Source organism: Rhipicephalus microplus, chromosome 7, assembly GCF_043290135.1.
Source record: "Rhipicephalus microplus isolate Deutch F79 chromosome 7, USDA_Rmic, whole genome shotgun sequence".
Classification (NCBI taxonomy): Eukaryota; Metazoa; Arthropoda; class Arachnida; order Ixodida; family Ixodidae; genus Rhipicephalus; species Rhipicephalus microplus.
In genome coordinates, this window is record NC_134706.1 from 31,486,726 (window position 1) to 31,505,162 (window position 18,437).

The 18,437-nt window shown below is 43.8% G+C and overlaps 2 protein-coding genes across 3 annotated transcripts in view; one reads left to right on the forward strand and one right to left on the reverse strand.

The window, feature by feature from the left end:
• The first annotated feature begins 482 nt into the window (after positions 1–482).
• On the forward strand, positions 483–6,732 carry LOC119179491 (small ribosomal subunit protein uS2). The gene is made up of 6 exons (XM_037430574.2): positions 483–629; positions 1,070–1,234; positions 1,752–1,951; positions 2,595–2,888; positions 3,894–4,016; positions 6,493–6,732. Exons 2-6 carry the CDS (start codon positions 1,102–1,104, stop codon positions 6,682–6,684), a joined length of 942 nt encoding a protein of 313 aa, XP_037286471.1. The 5' UTR covers positions 483–629; positions 1,070–1,101; the 3' UTR covers positions 6,685–6,732.
• A 5,512-nt stretch (positions 6,733–12,244) lies between these two features.
• The window catches only part of ebo (exportin ellipsoid body open), a 44,328-nt gene continuing 38,135 nt past the window's right edge, over positions 12,245–18,437 (reverse strand). For both annotated transcript variants that reach the window (XM_075868925.1, XM_075868924.1), the window contains exon 19: positions 12,245–16,851. The gene's annotated coding sequence lies outside the window, so the exon portion shown is untranslated. The remainder of the gene's footprint in view (positions 16,852–18,437) is intronic.

An 18,437-nucleotide genomic window follows, 5' to 3' on the forward strand; every position in this document is an offset into this window, starting at 1 on the left:
CCTGTTCAGATAGCGGGGTTCCTATGGGAGCGCGTGTCCCCGCTCTCGTTCAATCGCTCGCCGTAGGTGGCGCTACCTATAACCTGTTCGTCTGCTTCTTTACGGTTGTTTTGTAGGCGCTGGTATAAGAATGCCTGCTTTCTGTGGTGAACTGTCGGCATATATGTGACTATTTCTTCCCATACATTGCTGGTCAAGTAAGCTGTTCAGTGCGCTTAAGAATTTATAGCACACTGGTTGACAAACGTGGAAACCCGTGGATTTACATGATTTTGGACAGCCTATGCGTTGTCGCGTGCATTTTATTGCAAAAAAAATTCTGAATGTCTTTTAGTATTATTATTTCTGGATATTTCTAAATTGTGGATCATAAATTCGCACTACGAGTGCTTTGTTGGTTAAAATTTGACTACAAAGAGTGAAGGTGACGTCAGCGAACAGGTGCTGCCTAGCGCCACGCCGCTCGTAGGTGACGGCCCTAGCGGCAGAAGGTATGAACTAGAACGTGGGCGCTGGAAGAGGTGCTCTCTGGGCAGGTCAGGAGTGTAGTAGGTCATGGCGAGAAGCGCGCTTTCAACTTCCGCTCGGGTCTTTCTTATCGCCATCGCCTCCCAAGTGGCATCTGTTCAGTACGTGGTCCCACTGTTTTGCTAATTTTTCGTAATTTACGCGCCTAATTTCTTCTTGCGAAGCCGCCGTAAACTTGGATCAATGTCTCCGCTACCGAAGGATACCGCCAGCGCGGCGTTTCCTGGCGTAAAATTGCTTCGCAAGTCGTTCTCGCAGGCCGGCTCTGGCGCCGGCGTGGACAACTTGTTGCTGGGATCGCTAGCAACTATATTCGCTGTGCGTTGCGCATGTAATCAGTTACGCGGTGTGAAGTCGCGTCACGTTTTTCATATCCCAGTGATGTTCGAAAATTGCAAAGTGATGTCGTGTGCGTAGATTAGCGTGACTGCTGAAAGTTCGTGTACACGGTGGAAAGTCCACGTGTTGCGAGGGGGTTTTTTAGGCCTAGCTGTCGATAGCGTGTCGCGCGTGTCATGTGTGTTCATTCCTCTTTTCGTAGGAGTCCGTCGTTGCTAATCGGTACCTACTACGATGTCGGGAGGCAGCAGCGTTTTGGCATTGAAGGAAGACGACGTCAGACGTATGCTGACTGCAAAAACCCACCTGGGAACTAACAACTTGGACTTCCAGATGAAGGAGTACTGCTTCAAGCGCCGGCCCGATGGTAAGTACGTCTAGTATTGCCAGTTTCGGTAACGCTAATAGAGTGCTACGTGCGATGCGAGATGTTGGCGCCAAAGCATCACAAATCGCGTTGATACTTAGCAGGCTAGGTGGTACTGAAATGCAGACTTGCTGCGCAAGTTGGAAAGAGACTGGATGTAGTAGCGCAGACTGCCAACTGGTTATATTGAAATCAAGAAACCATTATATAGGCATGCATACCTCAATGGCATCACAAATGTGTTCTAGACAATTCATAAACCATCATGAAACCACAGTACGTGCACCATATTTGCAACGAATACCGCAATCCTTTATATATACATTGTCGCTCCGTGGATAGCATTACGATGATCACCTACTTCTGTTTTTTCTCTTGCGTGGATATTTCAGACACCTGCTTGACCTCCCGAAGACGTTGTGCCCAAAGGAAAGCACACGCGTTGTACATTGCGTAGAGGGAGGTGGTTACCTTGGAATCGCGACCAATTGTTCTGGGGCGATGCAAATTTGCGCAGGCATTCATCTGATCAACCTCAAGAAGACGTGGGAAAAGCTGCTGCTGGCCGCCCGCGCCATCGTGGCCATCGAGAACCCGGCCGAGGTGTGCGCCATTTCGTCGCGCCCGTACGGACAGCGGGCCGTGCTCAAGTTCGCCAGCTTCACCGGTGCTACGCCCATCGCTGGCCGCTTCACGCCCGGAACATTCACTAACCAGGTACGGAGAGGCGCCTTGCTTGCAAAACGTAGCGGAGCGCTACGTTTGAAAGTGACTTTGGATTGCACAGGTTGCCACTTTCTGCTTTGTGCAGCGTATGCTCCTCTTCTGGTAGCATGCAAAAGTTCAGAGATCGGGAAAGTAATCATTGTATAGGATTACATCGCGTGATGTCGTCTACAAGAGACAGGGCAGCACTCCCATACCTGCAGTTGTGCCCGTGGTCACTATTGTTGGACTATGACCAAGGTGCTTGGCCGTGCGTGTCTTGGTTTTTTTTTTTCTTTGCACGAGATCACGCTGTCGCATGCTGAGTCACTGTTCAATCAATGCTATGGTTGGATGTAGGCACTCACTGTTTGGCTGAGCTCGGTGAATGGCTCTTATTCAAATGCTGTGTAGTGCAGTTATTCAAAAAAAACTAATGCATACTGATTGCCATGGCCGTTTATACTCTACAAAATTCTTTCAACTCGTAGAAACACGTGCAGAGGTTGCGGGTGCAGTCCCCATCAGCTTCAATTTAATTTCTCCCTGAATCAGTTTCGAGAATTCGATTAAAAGTTGCAAGCTCCAGTGCCTGTGCTCCTCCTGGATTTGCTTTGGTGGGACTACAACGGTGCATCCTTTGTGTTGTTCACAGATCCAGGCTGCGTTCCGCGAGCCGCGACTGCTGGTCGTGTGCGACCCGCGGGCGGACCACCAGCCCGTCACTGAGGCATCATACGTCAACCTGCCCGTCATTGCGTTCTGCAACACGGACGCGACCCTCCGCTACGTGGACATCGCCATCCCCTGCAACAACAAGAGCCAGCACTCGATCGGACTGCTGTGGTGGATGCTGACGCGAGAGGTGCTCCGCATGCGCGGATCCATCCTCCGCGACATCCCCTGGGAGATCATGGTTGACCTGTTCTTCTACCGCGATCCTGAGGAGGTGAGTGTTCACAAGGTAGCGTTGCGGACTGGTTTTTGAAGGATGCGCCATGTGTTGCAAACTGTAGGGCCACCTTGAATGAAGACAAGGCTGCTCGTTGAAATTTTAACTCCATTAACGCCCCGTGCTCTAAGTTACCCCTGAATTCCTACCTCATTTGAATTATAGTTATGCCTTTCCTGCTGCTGCTCTTTTTGATCCTGCTTCAGTTGTTCAAACAACATTCTGCTTGCGGTATCAGCACGATCATCCAGCGATTAACAGTGGTTGACAGGAATGGCATAGCGACGAACTGAAAACTGTGATGTGATGATCTATTTGTCCATTACATGTGCGCTTTCCATCATCTTCATCACTTGTACATTTTCTGAACGAATGTTGCCCTTTGTCATGCTTGCCAGCACTCGCTCACCATCTGCGACGTGTAGCACCAATGGCAAAGTAAAACACCCTGTCACTACCTATTTGAGTGGCATGGTTCATGATCTGTCGCTGGGGTTTGCGAAACAGTGTTGACAGGCTGTAGGCACTGTGCCGATTGTAAGGGTTGACTTATAGTTGACGTACATGCTGCGGGTTGATTATAAAGGTCTAGTGTGATATGAACGCCATGTTGCGCATTAGCAACCTGTACCCGGGTTGATGCATTTCTATCTGAGGCATAATTTGCTTCATCTGATTGCTCGCATTTATGGTGAGGGTAGGCCAGGGTCTTGGATACAGAAAGCAGGTCAGAGATAATGTAATGATCTTGATTGGCACTGTGCTTGCGTTGACTGTGTATACCAGTCGGGACTGACGCAAGATGAGAAACCGAGTCGCTGGTTTTTACAGCAAAACCTTGTTCATTAGAACTTGCCAAAACATTGATAATGATGTCGCAAATGCGCGCACTGAGACATTGCATGAAATGGGAATGTAGGAACGGGGTTCTGTACTAATTTGGGATTCCCGCTGAGACTTGTTTTGACCGGTTGTCCTTACCGCTTGCCGTTGTCGTTGCAGACCGAGAAGGAGGAGCAGGCTCAGGCGGTCGTTCCCGAACGGGCCGTCAAAGAGACCGCTGAGTACTCCACCGAGCAGTGGGGCGGTGGCGACGTGACTGCGGCACCTGCCGAGGTCACAGACGTGAGTGACACTTTCAGTTTTCTTGCAGGCCTGTTGGATGGTCCTTAGGTAATGTGCTGTAGCACTCTGGGAGTTTCAGCGCAATGGCCGAGGTTGACAGGAACTTGCGCTGGCAAACATGAAATGCACCACTACCCAGTGGTTGGAACGGTGTTTCTTTTATGTCGTTGGTTGTTTTCTAACATCGGCACCACCGTGCAGTGTTGGCACTGCCACTGTGGTGAAGTAATACGAAGTAGAAATTAGATGAAGTGTTGTCACAAGTGGACGTTGTGGGACCTGAGGACGCAACTTCTACAGTGTGAGCAGCACATTACCAGTTGAACTACCCCATCGTGTTGTGCTTAACCCAAGCAAAGGGGGGAACAAAATGCTACAAGTTCAAAGTTGAACTTTGGATGTTGCTTGCTCGCTGATTTCAGTGTCCTAGGCGCCTGCCTTCACGGCAGAATGCAAGTACCTTAAAATTTTTCTGTGGGTTGTACATCTGTGCGCGGGCTGCATGCCGAAAAATATAGTATCATGACAGCACTTTATAATCTTCCTATAGGGAGCTAGCATGAACGGCAGCGACGCTATGGACTCTGGGTAGGCAGCCAACTTTTTCGTCAGAGGCGGCCAGGGAGTGCAGCAGCACAGTCGTGCTTGCGAGCATTGGCGTAGCTTGCAGATGTGATCGAGTGCGATTGCGATGCGAGTTAAACTTCAAGAAGTGTCATGCACATTGTAAGCCTAACCGGAAGACTACACCGCAACGCTGTGCCAGAAAGACCTCGAGCGGTACGAAGGAGAGACGAGAATTTGCTCCGAGTGGACCCATTCACTCGTCGTGCGGACGACTGTGTAAGCGACGTGCACTTGTGGCGGCGCGTCGACAGCTCTGATATTCATGAACTTTTCGTTCCGAGGATGAGTTCGAAAACCCGGGAGCAGGTAAAGCTCAGAAAGGCCCACAAGGGTCACAAGTTTGTGTACAGCGGCCGGGTGCCGGAGCCGTGGATGAAGAAAGTCGCTGCCAACACCGTGGTCGTCGTCACTCAAGTAAGACGTGGTAAATTGAGGGGCGCTCTTCTCGTGCACGTGCGTCGTACTCCACGTTTAATAACAGCGCAATGGAATGGTCAGCGCAAAAGCATTGCCTGAAAGGCTTCGCTCTTTCAGGCCATGCATGTGCAGTGCGCGGCAAGGACCTCGCCATCACTCTTGCCCATGAACAAGACGTCGACGGGGGGCTTGTTAACACACTGGGAGTTTAACCTGAACAGAAACAAACATTAGCATCAACAGCAAAATCGAGCAATTTAACACCTCTTACTTGAGTGACAACTATAACGGTATCAGCAGCGAATTTCTTCATTCACGACTCCCACAACCAGCCACTTGTCACAAAGTTGTAGCCTTTGATTGTCTTTCTCGACTTGAACAGCTCCCTGGAAATCAAACTCGTCCTTGGAACAAGAAATTCGTGAATATTGGAGCTGTCGAACACGCGTCGCGATCGCACTTGATCACATCTGCAAGCTACGCCAATGCTCGCAAGCACGACTGTGCTGCTGCACTCCCTGGCCGCCTCTGACAAAAAAATGGCTGCCTACCCAGAGTACATAGTCGCCGTCATTCATGCAAGCTCCCTATACGCGAGAAAGTGCGTTTTTTTTTTTTTTTTTTTTTTTTCCTCATGTGCATGTACAGTACTCAGGAATTGAAAAATTGAAATGAAACATCAAGTTTAGTACTACTTGTGTATATGCAATTGCTGGAGATTGCCACGTCATGTCCTGAAGAATCTGATGGTTCAGCGAACTGGGAGCGCGGGGGTACACACAGACACAAAGCAAAGAGGAGGCACACAGCACGAGCGCTCATGCTGTGTGCCTCCTCTTTGCTTAGTGTCTGTGTTTACCCCCGCGCTCCCAGTTCGCTGAATCATCATGAATTACCAACTAGCCCATCTTTCCATCCTATTGCTGAAGATTCTGGTTTCAAACGATGACATTCGCTCCGATCTATGCGTTCAAGTTGAAATTACAATGATATTACTTCAACTGAATATGGTAGAAACAAATATATGCATATCCCTGAATTGTCTTACACTCAAACCGCTTTAAACAGTTATATTTTACACGAAAATTTATTGTAAAGGTTGATTTTAAACACTATATATATTGCAAGTCTATTTTTTGCTTGCTTTGTTGTAACCAGTAAGTTGTTATATCGAGGTTTGAGTGTATTTCAATCTGCAAGCACTGTACGGCTGAAGAAGTAGTACAAAACAGACCATGCCGGCTCTGAGAGAAGTTCTGCCTCAATCTCTTCTAGCCTGCAATACCAGTACTTTTTGTATCGATGTCAAAATTACTTACATTCAGTTCCTTTTCATGGCAGTTCTGCATGTATTTCGAATGTGACATTATGCTTTGAGGCTTCTCCACATGCACACTATCTGGAACTGGGCCTTGTTGCACATTCTTTGCAGTGGTCCGCGACCGCCGAAGTGACAAGCTTTGCTGCCGCTGCACCTGCACCCACTGCCGTAGGCGTGGCACCCGTTGCCACAGACGACTGGTCCACTGCTGCCCCGGCCGTCGAGGACTGGTCTGCTACGCCGGCCGCACCGACCACCACCACAACCGAATGGGGTGCCGGTGCCGACTCCAACTGGGCCTGAGTCTCCTGTCCATCACGAAGACATTAAAGCTTCCCATGTGGCTGTACAGTTTCTCTGGGTTTTTTTTCCTTCATTCAGTGGAAAGCATTGTCGACTTTCAATTGGCATGGATACTCGGCACGATAGTCTTCTCTCGAGTATGGGTAGAGTTTTTCACCGTCAAAAGATCCCCCTCCAACAATTGGTGTCACCATGTCACAGTGACCTCGCCGCTTATGGCCTTCATGCCATGCTCGCCAGAGAAGGAATCAAAACGACTGTGTTACCATTGGCTGAAGAGGGGTCCTACGGCGGAAAAATGCAGTTTTTTCCCTGAGTTGCGTCGGAGTATAATAAATACCTAGTTATAGTGCTCAGCTGCATACTCAAATGTTGCAGGATCCTGGCTGTGGAGGCTGCATTTCAATAGAAGTAATATGCTAGAGGCCTATGTTTCTGAATTTAGATGCACATTAAAAAAACACCGGATAGTAAAAATACCCAGGGCCCTCCACTGGACCGTTCCTCATTGTGTAGTTTTAGGGCATAAAATTTCTGCTACCAACATACTTTTTATGGTGTTCATTTAAAAAAACCTGGCCAATACATGGAAACTGACAGCAGTCTATGTAGCCATCTTGTAAACAATCTTTACCTTTGGTCAAAGCTTATAAAGGCACTTATTTTTCTGCAACTACAGTAAACAAAAGCATAAATTGGTGACCTGTAGGTCGCACTGCACATCTCGATTACCAAGCATATTACTTGCGCTCACAAATTGTGCTTGTGCGTCTTGTGCATAAACTCGACTGCTTGAAGGCCTTCTGGTTGGACTGAAGCTCTACGAGCAGCTCCTTTTCGGACCGAGTCTTGTTTATTCAGCCGCAATGCAACAGTAGACTAATGAGTTCTGCACTTGGTTTATGCAGCTGACCTATATATATATATTTTTTAGATGCGGAGCATCTTATACTCGCGCCTAGTAGTGCGCCGTCCGCGCCGTCCACACCACTTCTCAAACATTCGACAGCTGACGCGCGCGCATGCGCCGTCGCCCACTCTTCCACCATCTGTGCATCCCTTCCTCCTCTACACACCGCGCGCGCTTCACTCCTCCACCATCTGTGCACCCTTCCTCCTCTACACACCGCGTTCGACATCTACAATTCTCCTGATTCTCCAGTGGACGCGCATGTGGCGTCGCGCTTCGAGAACATTCAACAGCTGACAGTGCATGCGCCGTCGTGCTGTATATATACTCAAGGTCGGCGCTCGCTCGCTCAGTTGCCGCTCGTCGGTTGGTTTGTACGGCGCGTCGACGTCCAAGGTCGCGGTGAAATGAATTCCAACGAATCCACAAACACAATGATCGACGTCCCTTCGACCAGCGCCGCCCTTTCGCATACGTGTGTACGTGTTCACTCATTTAACACCCCCTCCTACAACCACGTTAACCAATTTAGCCATCGACACCAAGTAAGTCGCAATTTAACACCCCATTTCACAACCACGTTAACCAATTTAGCCATCGACCCAAGTAAGTCGCACTTTAATACCCCGTTAACCAATTATATGGTCCGCATCCTCCTCAGTGTTCCCCCGAGGGAAGCTGCGGGCAATTTTTTTACCACTGGAAGGCTCGATCCCAATACTCAAGTTTTCCAAGGAGGCTTACAAGTCTCGTAAGATGATTAGAATTGTCATGGAAAACCGTTGGAACGTGGAAAAGAAGAATCTGTAAATGCCCTGGGATAGCACTCATTCGCTTCTTGTGTTCACCGAGGGAGGTTTCTCCGTGTTATAACTTGAAAACTGTTCTGTGCCAGCCTCCGCCAAGTACTTGCGAACGTCTCGGTGACGAAAATGTAAGTAGACCAACGCGCTGCAGTTGGGTGAAATTTTAGAAAGCAGCGGCATTTCTACCTCTGGTGAATGCAGACATGCCTCCACCAATGAATGGGGCTAGCATTACAAACTAAGGTAGGCCTAGGTGTCCAAGAACATTGCAGAGTGTGCGAGTGTAATCAAATCCTGGCTTCCTTGCGATAGACGCAAACATTGAAGAACCACGCAAGATATCGCCAATCAAACCAGAATAGAAAGCAATAAAGGCTAACCAATGGACGTTGTGCAATTGTATTGCACGTACTACAGAACGTGAAAGTGTACATAAGCCATCTAGTGGACATGGTACGCACATGCTGTAAAAAATGTGATAACATAATAGGGATGTGTAAATGGCGAAATTTAGAATCTAATGATATTCAAATAGTTTGAAAATAGCAAGGCAACCTCTAGCTACATTCATTAACTTCAGTCTAACTTTTTACTTCAGAAAAACACTGACAAGTTTCAACAAATTAATGCATTACATTTAATGGACAAAAATACCATAAATATATAAGGTAAGCTCGTATAGAATAGCAACTGTAGCCTTTTTGGTACTTTTTGCCTGTAGTATGAACACAGCATTTCAATGTGGTACTTTGTCACCAGCTTTTTTACAACACCAAGACTTAAAAGTTCAACAATGTTTCACAAATTAACACCATGAATCCCACGATAATGACAGTGCATTAAGAACACGTTCACTTCGCGACACAGGAGTTTAAAGGGAAAATTCTTTCTCCCGGTGACGAGCAAAGCTTATCGATAGTCCCCAGTAAAAGCTTGAACTGCATATGTCTGGGCAATTCATTAATTAAAAATAAAAACAATCTTTCATTCTTCCAACTTGGAGTTTTTTTGGCATTTTTCGTTGGTGTTGATTATTCAGCAAGTATTCGAAAAATGTTCAGTAATTCAAATATATGCCATGTGATTCATGTACCTAATTGAATACAACACTATTCGATTCATTGTTTGAAATTTTGGAATATTTGTACTTCCCCTAGTACAAAACCATCGCCTCTTAACAATGTAATATCGCATACTATACTCTCGCGGAATCTGAAGGGCCTGGGAAAGCACGTTCTGTTTACCACGAGTGCAATTCACTGAAAGATCAACAGAAATGCACAATTCCAAGTACAGAGCAAATCAATTAGTGGAGACGTGGTCCTCAAAAAAAATATGTTTTTTAAATATGCAGTTGCGTGAATGGCATGAAATTTAGTATACTTATCTAGTTTCTTTCTGCAGGTTCGCAATCTTGACGTAGAATTTTAACAGCTACATGAGAACAAAAGATATGCGATTTTTAATGCATATTTAAGCATATTTCTTTGGGGATTTTGGGCAACTTTGCTTTGCAAGACACAAAAGAATGTGGCGAGATTGCCAGAAAGCTGTATAAGCAGTTATGTTGTTTATTTTGTTATAATGTCGTTAAAAAAATTGATACGTGGGGTTTAACGTCCCAAAACCATCACATGATTATGAGAGACGCCGTAGTGGAAAGGTCCGGAAATTTCGACCACCTGGGGGGTCCTTAACGTGCACCCAAATCGTAGCACACGGGCGTATCGCATTTTCGTCTCCAATTGTTAATAAAATTATAATTTTTGAAGTTCAGAAATGGTATGCAGCAAAAAAAATTTCACTCATGTTTGCGTCCATTAATTTTAGAATCAAAGCTCGTTAAAAACAATCGGATTACCATCATTGGCTAGACCAACTCTCTGGCAGTCTTGACACATACTTTGTTTTTGTCTATGACAAAGCTAAGTTGCCAAAAAGCAAGAAAGGAAATATGATAACAGGTTCCTCATTTTGCATCAAAAAGATCACGGAAACTGGGAGCAAAAGCTGAGAAGCAGCTCTGGCCTCCCGAATGTACACCTTGGCATATTTACAGCAAACAGCGCTGCACGTAATTAAAAATCAAATATAGAATTATGCAGCTACAGGTTAATAAACAGTCCAAATAAAAGGGCAAATTAACAGCAAGAAAATAAAAGAATGGAGAGACAAAGTTATAAGCAACAATACAATGTATTTTCATTGGAAATATAAATTAAGGAGAGCACATCACAAGACAAAAACAAAAAAAAAACTCCAAACCAGAGAATCCAGTGTTGAACTTCAACATGATGAAAACATGGCAACATGCTTTAGATTTTAGGGACAGTGATGCTGAAACAGCTTAAACAGCAGAACACAATGCGTCAAAACAGGCATCAAAATGTGATTGGAGGTTAATTGCAAAGCTAACAAAAAAGCCTTCGAAAATTCGAGAAAAAGCACGCAGATATTTTGCGGAGAGTCTTTCCGGTAGCTTGTCTTCACTGCTACACAAAGTTAATAACTCCGGAAGCTCACGTCTTAACATTAGTGTCCTGTAATTACTTCGATGTAATGTTACTTTCCAAGTATCTGCATGGTGAACTGAATATGTCTGCATCCTCCTTCCTAGTCAGGCTATTTAAGCTGGGAATCGGTCCTTATTCTTAATTTTTGATTTGCACGCTATGGAGAGGTGGTAAGAATACAGACAGGGAAATTGTAAAACATGATGCTTACACAAAAGCAATCCTGAGGAATGATCGAAAACCACCTTATATATGTCTTCAATTTTTTTTTTAAGTAAGAGTACCATTCGAAAATTCTTGGAAGTAGTACAATACCATACAAGATAACAGTCGGTTATGCGTGAGTAAAGAGGTCTTATATATGTTTACCATATGTGGGGATATATGTCGTTTAACCCTTTCAGATGCTATGTACACAATTGTGTGCATCACTCGTTTTTGCTATTTGCATAATTTGAGGCTGTTTTAGAGCAAGATATATCGTACTTTGGAATAATCAAACCTTCTTCATAATTGATTTGTCTTAATTTAACCCCATTTTGCATTGATTGTACAGCTACATATGGTCACTTTTCTGAAGGCACTACCACGTTCAACGAGTCATGCAACGTGCTGCTTTCTGCGAGCAATCTGAAAAGAAGACTTTTTCTTTGCTCAACATGGACATCACCGAAAATGAATTTTCACTATATTTACTAGCCTGAGATTTTATTCTATTTATGCCAATTGTGAGCATCTATGACTTCAGAGTATAGAGATATTTAATACAACTTAATTAGGATGAGTTGCTATAAGACTCATAAATTAAAGAATTAGCTCTTCATTCTTTACAATAGAATATTCAGTGCCTTGAAATAACGTAGTAGCAATTTGACATATTTACACACAGTTCTTCATAGGTGGCATCTGAAAGGGTGAAAATAACTTCTCCCTACAATGCGAGATATTTTGAAATATGCATATTTTCGAAATATGCTTTTAGTAATTGCATATATTTTGTTCTAATGCAGCTACTAAAAATCTATTTAGACTTAGAATCTGCTGAAAAATTTCAATCAGCTTATTATATTTCGTTCAGTTCACCCAATTAATAAAAAAAATTATACAAGCCACATGTCCCCTTAAGCAGCAATTTTGTTTACTGAGAGTGTGCTGTAAACATTTCGACATTATAACTTGTGACATGTTTATATTCAGGAAATTACTATGTTTAATAAGTGTCCTTGTTATCACCAAAGAAACATTTCACACAACGAAGCACTCGGTTGTAGCTGCGGCAGTGGAATTCTATGTATGTCGGCACGCACTACGCCACAGTAAAATTAGAATCATTATAAACTTCATATTTTCATGATTTATTATCAAGAACCTGCTTTAAGGCAGCAGGTCACAATATTTTTTCATAAAAAAGTTATCACATGAGCAGTATTCGATCAAGAACTGTTAATTGTGCAGCAGCATTAAAGGGGTGACAAAAGGAGACTGCACAAAAGACACTGCAAAATGCTGATAAGACTAGTTATAAAATAACATGCATGTAGAAGTATTATAATTCTAGGAAAGTGTATTGCATAACATCAAAAAATAGCAAAAGCTTTCGAGACCCATTTGTCTGTAAGCGCATATACAGACGTGCATGTACAGGGGTGGTGAAGAGTTCTCAGGCCGCTCTCCCATGTAATTCCATGGCAGAATGGCCTGGTAAATTCATTTGACCATCCCTGTACAACTGAATTGTCTCCAGAGCAAAGATTAAACAGCTTACACAGCTGTAAAAGGAACTAGCAATGCACCGACCGCTGCAGTTGCTTGGCTTATAAATATACGAACATCAACAAACAGTTCACTCAAGCAAGAGAAATGGCCAAAATGTGCCCCGCAGATGGACTCCAGTAAAAACCCCAATTGGCATGTTTTGTATATTAGAAGACAGAATCAGCAACATAGTATTCTTTGGAGCGGCACACAACTCGAATGCAATACAGTAGGACACACTTTACAAAGTACAGTTCAGACCCAGCTCGATACAGACGGTGCAAAAGAGAGACTACAACGATGAGGTGTTCATTTACGTAGATTTTCTGCCCAGCTGCGGCTGCGAATGAGAAAGTTTGACATCAGTGGCACCCAAGGACATTGAGTCGTTATCGTGATCGAGCCCTGGTCTTTTCCAGTTGAAACGGATTCTGTTCCCCTGCTGGCACAAAGGATTTTATTGATCTGAGAAAATAATTCTAGCCAGCCTTAAGCAAAGTCAAATGTGCGAATCACACGTAAGTCACAAGACATAGCCGTATCTACTGCACAAACAGATAGTCTACCACCTCGTGCCATCTCTATTGCACTGGAAGAGGAAGATTGTATAATGCATGCTGAGTATGTGTAGATTTTTTTTTTCAGCATTGCCATATGATTAAAAAATGTGTTGTAACACTACAGCCATGAAGCAAACTGCATTGGCACTCTTAATTTCGCACATTTACGTTAAGGGCTTTTCCATAAGATGCTTCAACTGAGTGCTAAGCCCATAGGTTAAATCTCAGTGCAGTGTCTTAACGACATAACTACAAAAATTTCGTTCAGCACTGCTTTGGTAACACGGTGTCTGTGCACATGCATCGAAGCTTTAGATCTTGAGACACAAATGCACTGATCAGAAGCAATGTGCCTTTTGTAATTGAAGCAGGTCGCTACAGCGAGCCCATAGCATGCGAGGGTGCCGATTCTGGATGCAGAGTTCAGACAAAACAACCCAAGTTGAACACGCCGCAAGTGTTTTTGATAAACCATTACCGAGGCACAACTGCAGAACAAGAATCCTCGGAAGTAGCCAGCGATGGTACATTGAGTTTAGAATACAATGCCTTTCGTGGCCCTCAACTAACAGTATTTGATGCCGGAGTACAACGATGTCCCATAATTCCAGGCTTAAGTGAACGGCAAGTAAAACAAGACGTGGATGTACAAAACAACAAAATTAAGCTATTGCGCATTTTTTTACGAATTTGTATACAAACAGCAGGTAATATTTCAAGCAGACTAAAAGATTCAACACTTTCTTGTGGCAACCTCATTCCAATCACTAAGTCTGCCACCAAATTTTTTTCAATATTTCAATTCTGGCTCTGTTCCATAAATACGCCTGATTTCCTAAGCTTGCGCCAACATGCCAGTAGCTGTACACTTGTACACACACCATCAATTGGGATTAAATCACAGTTTGCAACTGGAACCTCACAGTTTCCACAACCAAGACGCTCACTGACGTGACTTGTTGAAGAAAACGACACATTCAAAACGTCATGTGCACAAAGACACATCTTAGAAATATGCACACAGAAACACCTCTCGCCAAAGCTTATGCGTGAGACCCACATCTCACACTTCGAACTTGGAACTTGTGAAATGCCATTTTCACTTTTCGAACATGCACATTGTACTTCAGTGAGTGAAGCAAGTATACTCAAACCTTGTTATAACAAACCTACATTTTCCACAAAAATATGTACTACGTTATATCCGAAAATTTGTTATAAGCATACATTTTTAACCCTGTACTTATGGCAGAACTATCTCTTACTTTATTATAACCAATAATTCTTTATGTAACAATTTGTTATATCGAGGTTTAATTTAAGTGTGCAGAAAGGAAAAAATCAAGATACTTGGTTCAGCCACATAAAGCTATGGTTAGTGAAAATCTTGTAGCCAACAATGCTTGTACATTGCTTTATTTTTATATACAAACATCTAAACGTAGCTTAACCGATTAAAACAAGGGCAACTTTCATAATAACACTGTAGAACTCATACTTTGAAATGGAAGAGTAAGAGACAATGGCACATTATCAAGCAATATTTTTCTATATCCGTTGAAGTACTGATTGAAGAACACACAGGTGCAGCATAGTTCATAAAGTACGCTTAATCAGAGTGCAGTGACAGTTGCGAAAAGTTTCCTAGTTGGCAATGAAGGTGTTGAAAAATTTTTTTTAAAACACAACCCTGTTTGTAGAGCCAATAAATTGGTAAGATTGTCTCCTTCAAGACAAACACCAATGAGTAGCACATGAACCCACATGTAATGAATTATTGTACTGTATGTCAAACAGTTGTAAAATACTCTTTAATATATTTTTAGTATAAAAAACATTTTGTATAATGAATTACCAATAAACAAAAAACATTTTTACCGTCCCCTTCAGATTCGATATATCTGGGTTTAACTGTATGACGACAGAAAGCCTGCTATTCTATTCTTGATTAACCCACCAGCAGTTCCAGTCCACTTTTGTCTCTGAAAATCACTGCCTCAGTGGCAACATGGTGGACATGGCTCGCACACTGAACTTACCACAGCGGGCCTGTGCCCGCAAGTCGCATCGCTTCCTGGGTCAGCGAAAACCCGAATTTGTTGACAATCGTAGAGAGGTCTACGGTGGAGTTTTTTGTGCCACACCAGAAAGTCAACGTGAGCCTGCCCTTCGCGCAATGCGGAGCAGAGGCGTGTCACGCACTTTGTCAACTGCCGCTCATAGGGTAGGCGTCGCGTAAACCCGTCTCCGCTAATCACAGAAAGGCAACTGAAACAAATATTAGCTGGGCTAAAAGGGCCACAGTCGGAAACAACCTCTTTCAGTGACAGTGTTGTTTTGTGCTACGTATAGTGATCTCGGTTGTTCAATGACTCGTGCAACCACTTGCCCGCCATTCCTCAACCTGCCAATCAGTGCACAACGGTAGCGACATCTCCGAAAAATGCCCATGCAGAAATACAACCCCCAGGTAGCGCTGATCTATACGGTATTATACGGTCTATACGATACTACAGTATATGGTCTATACGGTACTACGGAATATGGACAACCACTTCACAATGCACCTGTCACTGGACAAATGCGCCAAGGCTCCCACATGGGCAGTGCAAAGCGTGACAACAGGGAGCAAACGGAATGGTGTTCTGTAGTGTGATGTAGGCCTCGCGACGAGGTCAACAATTCTGCACCACGGGAAAAACGTAGAAACACAACAAACTTCACGCGTCTTACGAAGAGGCCACATTGACTTCAAGTTGCACAGGCTTGGAAAGATTGGCACGACGGTACACATCTCCATCACAATAATGAGCACACGGAAGAAGCAAGACTTCCACGCGCTCAAAATGCTAACATTCAGCGAATGACTTGTCATTTTTTTGGCTTTTCAACAGAACGTGCAGCAAGTTATTGAGATCTCAAATAAACAATTTGCCGCTACATACGGCAAAACATTCACATAAAGAACACCAATCAAGCGGGTTCTCAATTATAACAAAGCACACAAGCACAACTTCGACATTTTGCACTGACTAATATACGTTTATCTTTTCTTAAATTGATGATGGTACTCTCGTATCACATGTAAATTTGATACGAGGTTTAGCTGTAATAATAACAATGATAAGGTCATGCAATGACTAACAAAACTAGATTGATCTCACAAGATGTGAATAAGTTCTGCACAAGAGACTTGCACAACTCATAAGGAAACGAGACAAGATTGTTTTTTTTACCAGAAGGCACATGTATCAGCGCACATCAGGTGAGGCACGTCGTCAATAATTAAAATTGTTCATCCAAGCTACGGATACACAGGAGTTCTTAGTTATTTATTCGTGTAACAGTAAACTCACTGGCATCCGTTGCAAGTACACAACTCTAGGGGGTTGGGGGTAATGGGGGAAATGCACCCGCTCGTTGGTCGTGAGAGTGCCGGCAGCTGCAGCCAGGCAATATCCATGTGAGACAAAGTACAGTCATGTGTCGTAGGTGCTCCACTGCACCCAATTTGGTCATAGACGTCACAGCATCACGATTGCTCAGTTCGTTGCCCCAGACTTACTCTGTTGGGGCTCGAACCCGTTGAATTGAGAAGTTCCTCGACCGTCCAAAACTTCCACCTGAAAAGCAGTAAGAACAGCTCTTAACAATCACCTCATACATTGGTTAATAATATCTGGGGTTTAACGTACTAAAACCACGATATGACTAGGAGTAATGTGATAGTGGAGGGCTTCAAAATTTCGACCATCTGGTGTCCTTTTTTGTTGACATCGCACAGTACACGTGCCACTCGCATTTCGCCGCCATGAACATGCGACCGCCCTGGCCGGGATCGAACTTGCAACCTTCGGGTCGGCGTCTGAGCACCGCAAGCACTATGCCACCATGGAGGAATTCGTGTATTGGTTAACGTTTTTATTCATAAGCGCTGTTTGATAATTGATGATATGTGGGGCTTAACGTCACAAAACCACCATATGATTATGAGAGACGCCGTAGTGGAGAGCTCCGTAAATTTCGACCACCTGTGGTTCTTTAACGTGCACCCAAATCTGAGCACACGGGCCTACAACATTTCCACCTCCATCGGAAATGCAGCCGCCGCCGCCGGAATTTGAACCCGCGATCTGCGGGTCAGCAGCCGAGTACCTTAGCCACTAGACCACCGAACGGGGCCATAAGCGCTGTTTGGCTAGAGAACATGGCAAAAGACCCTTAAAACCTAACCTAACGCTACTCTCTAAGCAATACTAGCTTAGTTTAATAAAGCAGTTAATAGTTGCACAGTTGTTCTAAAATACTAAAAAGTGTGATGCAGAATAGCAGTGCATTTTGTGATGTATCTAGTGAAGCTGGTGCTGAGATTGCAGAGAACGTTTCCAGAAAGGGGCACTACTTCTTATCTCAAGTAACATTACTCTAATAACCCGTCGATTAACCTTATATTATTTTTTTTATCAAACAGTGCTCAATGGGCACAGTCACACACACTTTGAAAATAACGCCCACACGAGTGCTGGACTGCACACATTTATTTTGGAATGCGTGCGCGACTGTGTTTTTGTTGCACTGCTTCATCAAATGCCATGGCTCGCCACTCAGCACATTAGAGCATATTAAGTATTTTAAGAGACACGAAGTGCTAAGGCACAATGTAGCTAGCACAGGTTGACTAGCCTGTTGAGTGCAGACGTTACACAACCTCTTTAATAAGCAATCCCAGCATCTAATGATTCAGTGTATCTGGCACTAATAAAATGCAAATGATGACTTGTACTGCAACTCAAACCTGGTCCTTGTAACATAAAGTTTGTGACAAGAAGAAACGTCCAGATTTGTCGCCACCCTTACAGATGACTTTTTTTTTTTCCAGAGAAATAGAAGTTTTATTTTTTGGCATTTCAAGAGTGCACAAACACGCAGAATCCTGGCAGAAAAAAAAATTACCTGTTTATCACATTATGCTAATCAGTGTTGATTTTTTTTTTGCCACCAATAAAAAAAAAGACGCGTTTGGAAAACTATGTTTTCAGTCAAAACCTGGTTTTTGCTCATGTTTCATGACACAGTAACTTGTAACTTTTTAATCATTCCATATTTTCTAAGGTAATTCCTTGTGCTTCTTGCTAATATATTAAGCTATGCAATGAATTAGGATAATTGCTCATAAACAACTCTTGATGGAATCAAATTTCAATAGGAA